Source organism: Cucumis sativus, chromosome 7 (genome assembly GCF_000004075.3).
Source record: "Cucumis sativus cultivar 9930 chromosome 7, Cucumber_9930_V3, whole genome shotgun sequence".
Taxonomy (NCBI): Eukaryota; Viridiplantae; Streptophyta; class Magnoliopsida; order Cucurbitales; family Cucurbitaceae; genus Cucumis; species Cucumis sativus.
In genome coordinates, this window is record NC_026661.2 from 14,631,984 (window position 1) to 14,639,604 (window position 7,621).

A 7,621-nucleotide genomic window follows, 5' to 3' on the forward strand; every position below is an offset into this window, starting at 1 on the left:
CTTAAATTTGATATTATTCATAAACTACTATTCAATAACTTATTTCTTTTCCTCTTTTTAATAACCTACTCATTATTTATTTATGCTTCCAATTTTTAAGTCTTAATTATTTATTTATTTTTATACTAGAAAAATTATTTATTCTTTATGTTTTAATTTTAATTTTAAAATATCAATAGTACAATAATTGTAATATGAATAATATAATATAATGGTTGTTGATTGGAGTAATTTAACTTCATTTGTGATTTTTTTTTACTTTCTTCGATGTGTATTTTGAGTTGAATTTGATTTCAAATGATTTTGTTTTATTTTTTTACATTAATTTTTTTGTTTTACTTTATCTCAGTTTCGTATGTCAGTGTTGTGATATATTTATATTATATGTATTAGTTGGTTAATATACTTACTACGTGATTTTCATTTTTTAAAATTTTATGCAGTTCATTAGAGTATTATTAAGTGTATGAATGATGTAACTCAGTGTATCATTATCAAGTATATCAACAATATTGTTAAATCATATGAGTAAAGTGAATCATTATCAAGTATATGAATTGAGTTTACAAGTGTATATCAATAGTATATCAAGTGTATAAGTAGGACTTCAAGCATATCATGTGCATTTAATCAATCAATCAATTATATAAGTGAAAAATACTAAATATATATGCAGTGTATCAAGTGTATCAAACATATATTAGTATGTTTTGGCATTGAGGGTATCAAAGAGTATCAGGTGGATCAAGTGTATCAATTAAATGTATCAGATGTATCAAGAAGTATTAGGTGTATCAAGAGGTGTATTAGGTGTATCAGGCGTGTATTAGGTGTATCAGATTACGTGTATAAGGTGAATCAAACGTATATTAGTAACGAGGGCATTTGTGACATTTTACCTCTTGATGTGTGGATTGGGCTTCATTTTTGTCATTTTCGCAAATAATAAAATGTGTGTGCTATTGACTTAATTATTATAACTTATTTTGTTATTTTTTGTAAGCCCCTAATAAAATCTCAATACAAAACTCACAACACACTTTTCATTCCATTCATAACATACCAACTCATGAAGAGTTAATCGTGACTTTCTAGAATTTTAAAAATGAATCAATTCTATTCATATATTTTTTAGCAATGGCCACGTTTCAACCATAGGGTGACTACAATATAAAACATTTTTCATCCACTTTCTAAAAACATTCTATAAATTTCACCCACCTCAAAATTTATATTTTCCTAATATTTTATTTTTGTACGGGGAGAGATGGAGGCATATGAGAGATGCATCCAAGTTTTTTTCTTCTACAAGTACAAAATAGGGATAGTTGTAAATTTAGCAATTAGATTCAAAATAATTAAGTATATAGCAATATTTTAAAAAAATTTATAAATATAGCAAAATTTGTCAAATTCTGTCAATGATAGAAGTCTATCACCGATAGACCATATTGCAAATATACTATCAATAATAGACCATACGAGTCTATCACCGATATAAGTCTATCAGTGATAGTTTTACTATATTGACATTTTATTTTTTAATGTTGCTATATCCTTAATTATTATTTTTAAAATGGTCATCAATTACAATTTTCGTATAAAAAATATACATTTGAAATTATTTTTAGGAGTTTAACTACTACTTCAAGGGTGTTTGACCTATGAGTTTGGAATTATAGAGTTTTAACATTTGAAATCAAACCCATGTTTGGACACTTGGAATAAAATTCTTGGGATTAAGATTCCAAACTCATGGGTTTAGAATATGTTTATTATTATTGTTGTTGTTGAATGTCATATGTTTTAGAAAAAATTTCACTTCAACATCCTATCAATGATCGTTGATGATCGTTGACAACAAATGTTAGCCAACTTCACGATCAACCATGATGACTGATCATGATCGATCAATGACCACAACAACCAATCATCTTAATCGTTGGTTTCAGATTATCTTGATCGTTGGCTCTAAATCGTCTTGATCGTTAATCATCAATTGTCTTGATCGTCGGTGACCAGTCATCTTGATTGCTGGTGACCTACAACTTTGGACGTTACTGTTGTGGGGTGAACATCTTGATCAACGACAACCAATCGTTATCGTTAACTATTGATGTCATGCCTATTAACAAACGATCATAGTGATGGTCAATGATCAATAGCCATGGCCCTTGACGACCGATTGTCATGATGGTCGAAGACCAACCAATCGCCTTAAAATTGGCAAACGTTGACTGTCTTCACCATTGATCAATGACCGTCTTCACAAAGGCTTCCTACATTCTTTCCCATGGAATTGAATAGTAAACACTATTGAAGTTCATAGATTACATTTCTTTTTAACTCAATCTAGAAAATTCATTGACCAACTTCGAACACCACCCCTAGTGACCATTGTCAGTCGACTATTGAGTGTCATTTCTGAAAACTCTGTCGTCAAACTTCTAATCACCAACTTTTGAAACTGCTCCAAACCATGAAAAATTAATAAAAATGAATTTTTGAAAAACATTTTTTTTCGAGTCATTCAAAATACGCATTTATTTAATCACAATAATATTTTTTAAAATACGCATTTTTCATTCTTTTATTTTCTTTTCTTATAGAGTTTTTTTATAACTATTATTATTAGATCATCTTTTTTAATTATATTTTTTCTCTTCTTTATCTAAAATTAACATTTCCTTCATTTTATGAGATATTATTTATTTTGTTATATTTTTTCAAGGTGAAAATTGATGACTTATTTATTGTGATCTCGAGTATAAATCAAATATTAATATATTGGTAATATAATAGAAATTGTAAATATTTATCACATATATATCATGGTTTATTTTTAATTTAATAACAATTTTCATTTTTCCGTTAATCAATTTAACTAAAAGACTTATGACTTATTTTGATTGACTTAAGAAAAAAGTTTTTTTTTTAAAAAAAAAAAACTCATTTTTATTTAGACTCTTTTGATAAAAGTGGTTTAAAATACATTGCATGTGTGTCATAGGCAAACAACCATAAGTATGGCTAAATCTAACTCTACTTAACTTTCGCTTTTGCATGACGCTTTTAGTTATGCTTATTTTGAAACCCATTAGACCCTTTTTAAGGTTGCTTAACTAGAACTTTCATAAACTCAATCCGATTACATGATTTGTTATATTTTGCGAATTGTTTGTAACATTTCTAATTAGATCATTCATGTTAAAGCAACTATAATCAAAATTATTGTTATTGAATATTAAAATTTATCGTTTTTACATTATTGTCATTAAAATCAACAGAGTCAAAAATTGAATTAGAGATACAAAATATTAAAAAAAAACCAATTAACAATTTGGTACAAAATAAATTTAGAACATACAATTAATTAAAAAGAAAAACTAACTAAACAAATTAGCTAAACCAAGAATTCAAAATTAGCACTCAAACATAGGCATTAGAAATCCATATTTTCAAATCTTGCACCCAAAACATAGAATCTGTAATTCTCAAGCATTAGAGCTCCATCAAATAAGCTATCGACATTTAATTTTTAGGCATTTGATTCTAAACTTTAGTTTGACGAGAACGATTGGAATTCAATATAATGTATGCAATTGAAAAGTAATCATTTAAGCCGTTTACGTTTATCAGTAGCTAAAAATACTAAGAGAATTGAAGTTTATGATTTACCCAAAACAATGCTATAAACTAAAAGGGGAAAGAAAATTAAAGGAATGGACAAAAAGAAATCTAGAGAAAAATCTAACATGTACCAACTGCAACTTGAATTAGTATTAAAGAAGATAAAAACAAAAGTGGACCCATGGTTTTTAATCTAACAACTACAAGGACCCATTTGAAAATATTATATCACTCAGAGTTAAAATTAAAAGAAAAAGAATGATGTTAAATGAAAAGATTAGAAGAGAAAATGGAACAAACCACATTAAAATGGGGGCAGATATGCAAAAAAGATATCATTATTTGTTTTTCTTCATGAAATTTGCATATAAATAGGAGAAACAAAGCATAGGGTTGATAGAGTTTATATTGAATAATATAATATGGAGAGTAGAAACACACAGATGGAAATGGATGGGGAGGAAGTGTTAAAAGCTCAAGCTCACATATGGAACCACATCTTCAGCTTCATCAATTCCATGGCTTTGAAATGCGCGGTTGAACTACGTATTCCCGATGCCATCAACCGCCATGGCTCGCCCATCACCCTCTCTCAACTTATTTCCGCTCTCCAAATTCACCCTCAAAAGTCACAACACGTCCATCGTATAATGCGTATATTGGCTCACTCTGGCTTCTTTCTAATACACAACAAACTTAGCCAACAAAAAGATGATGATGAAGATGAAGATGAAGATCAAGTAGCATACTCTCTCACCAACCCATCCCTTCTTCTTCTTCAACACAACCCTTTAACTTTGTCTCCCTTTTCGCTTTTCATGCTCGACCGAGTCCTCATAGAGCCATGGCTATTTATATCGGCCTGGCTCCGTAGTGACTCCGATTGCCGAACCCCATTTGAAACGGCTCATGGGAAGGAATTTTGGGAGCATATGGGGAGTGAGGCAAAAGATGGGGAGGGTTTTAATGCAGCTATGGAAAGTGATGCAAAGTTGGTGGTTAGTGTTTTGTTGGAGAAATATAAAAGCGTGTTCGAGGGAGTTGAGTCGTTTGTGGACGTGGGAGGTGGTACGGGAAGTGTGGCAAAAGCCATTGCTGAGGCTTTTCCGCAAATGAAATGTGTTGTTTATGACCTTCCTCAAGTTGTGGCTGGCTTGGAAGGAAACCATAACCTGATGTTCCTTCAAGGTGACATGTTTCAAGTTATTCCCTCTGCTGATGCACTTCTCTTGAAGGTGAGAACAAGGTTAACTAACTCATTTAGTGAATGGGTGTTTCGGAATTAATTTTGGAATTACACAAAATTAATTTTTACTATGCCTAGAATCACAATTTTATATTAAAATTGTGATGTTTAACCACACTGACCGAAAGTGACTTAAAAACTTAGTTTGAGATTGGTAGATAAACTAATTTTGAAATTATTTGGATAATCCTTAGCAGGCACATCCAGAACAATCACTTATATTTGCGCATATTTTCTCATCACACACAAAGAAAATATTACAATATTATAAAGAAAGGGAGAAGTAAAATATTTCATGTAATAACTTAGGATTGAACAATTCGATGGAATGTACAAATATTTAGGTGCATCCTGAACATCACCTATCTTTTTGCATTTCACCAAAAGGTTAGTTTAAGAAAAGTATACGACATCATTAGCTTGGCAAAATTGAGATTTAAAATTATTGTATTAGTTTCCAAACTTAATTTAAAAATTACCAAATTACTAAAAAGGATTTTTCTTTTATTTTAGAAACATATCAATACAGAAGAAACACGAATTTTACTATGAAAAAAAGAAAAGAAAAGAAAAATGGGGTGAATTTTGTAAGGTAATTCCTTCTCAATCACTCCACCAAAAAGCATACTTCAAATAATTATTACAAAACCAATTCTAAACTGTTTTTAGATTGTTTTAAAATAAATTTCAACATTTTCCAACACATCAATTTGTTTGTTTGAAAAAAAAAAAGTATTTTTAACAATACTAAAATCACTCCTAAACATATCTCTAATCTTCCCTTTTGTATATTCTAATGGGAATAATGTAATAATACAGTGGATATTACACGATTGGACTGACGATGAATGTGTGAAGATATTGAAGAAATGTAAAGAGGCAATCACAAGCAATGGAAAGAATGGAAAAGTGATTATAATTGATATGGTGGTAGGCAATAAAAGTAATAAGAAAAACATGAAGAATAATGATATGTTGATGACGAAAGGTAAACTTTTTTGGGACTTGTTGATGATGGTTAATGTTGGTGGAAAGGAAAGGGATGAGAAAGAGTGGGCTGAATTGTTCCAAGCAGCTGGATTTGGTGCCTACAACATCTCTCCAATATTAGGTTTAAGGTCCCTTATAGAGCTTTATCCATGATTATATTATATATGCTAATGTCTTTAAATACTTGAGATACCAAGATTGAACAACTATATATATACTTTCATACATGAATAAGTTTAAGTGTGGTTTTATGTTGATTGTCGTCATAGTTAAAACAAAGGGCAACTTTGGGACTTGAGATTGAGCGTTGTTGTTATAAAATTTGTATACTAAGTTGGTCAATATGTTATATTGAAACTTGTTATAGGAAGGAAATGTGTACTCATCGGTTTCCTTCGGATGTGATTTACATAATCTCATTATCTTTAACAATAATGTTACAAAATTGTCAAACAAAGATATCAAAAACGTAAAAGATGAGAGAACTGCCATACAAATTTACATGACTTTTTTATAATGTGTTATCTATGACGTCTATAGAATAGAAGAATAATGATTTTATTAGAGAGAATATGACAAAAAAAAAATAGAATCTAATGAATGTCGTCCTTTAGAATTAAAGAGTTTATAAATTATTATATTAATATTTATAATACAAAACACATAGTTACACTTTAGTAAAAAAGACCATAAAATACAAACATTTATTACATTTATTTTTTGGATTTTTTTAAAATAAAAAAAATTCAACCTAGCAAAATCACGGAAAGACAAAATTCATTATATTTGATATTTGTGTGAAAGGTAAATATTTTATAAAATGTCGTTGTATATGTGATAATTTCTCCATATTTTTCTAATCAAATAAATATTTTATTCATTGTGCTATCTTTGAAAATTTATCTATTTTTTTAATTGTTAGAAAGAAGTAAAAAAAATGTGCAGAAAAAAATTCACTTTTTACTATTCATATTTTATTTCACTTTCATCGTTGTATCAACCTACCTATACAATTGATATGCTAAATCTAGCATTCAAAAATCAAAATTTATTATTGCACTGAGTGGTCATGCATTTATTATAAATTGTGGTTTTGATATAATTTCTTTTGATCATTTCTTTCATAGTATTGTTTTTTAGTTCACTATCATAAGCTTTTCGTAGTTGAATTCATCCAGCTAGTAACCATTTTTGAATGAATGTTGATATTATATTGATACAACAATGTTACACTTCTTTTGGCACTTGAAATTAAGTTTTGAATAGATAGGTTATGATAAGTCAAGAATATACTTAAGCAAACTTATTTTTAAAACATATCAATATATGATTAGTGATTACACACATCAATGTTATACTTAAAATGGATTTTAAATCAATGTTATATTACTAATAATGCACCAATGCAATACATTTCAAAATCAATGTTATATTACTAATAATGCACCAATGCTATACTCCAAAGTTTATTTCAAAACAAATGTTACGATATAGTATATATACTAGTACATATACTATATAGTTCCAATGAACTTTGAATGAGTGCTTAAATAATAAACTACTGATACATGAATAACATACATGAAATTGCAGGTTGAATAAAGTAATGATATATTATTACTCATGCATTAATATACCAATGATACACTTACTTTTTTTTATGAGTTCTGATATAGTAATTATACTAATAATATAAGTTCATGAATTTTTAATAATGATCACTATTAATATAACATTAATACATCAATGTTTTAT

General features: G+C 28.6%; 1 protein-coding gene across 1 annotated transcript; it reads left to right on the forward strand.

Annotated features, from left to right (window-relative positions):
- Positions 1 to 3,934: 3,934 nt before the first annotated feature.
- On the forward strand, positions 3,935 to 6,280 carry LOC101208387 (trans-resveratrol di-O-methyltransferase). Its single transcript, XM_011660848.2, has 2 exons — positions 3,935 to 4,865; positions 5,696 to 6,280. Exons 1-2 carry the CDS (start codon positions 4,053 to 4,055, stop codon positions 6,017 to 6,019), a joined length of 1,137 nt encoding a protein of 378 aa, XP_011659150.1. The 5' UTR covers positions 3,935 to 4,052; the 3' UTR covers positions 6,020 to 6,280.
- Positions 6,281 to 7,621: the final 1,341 nt, after the last annotated feature.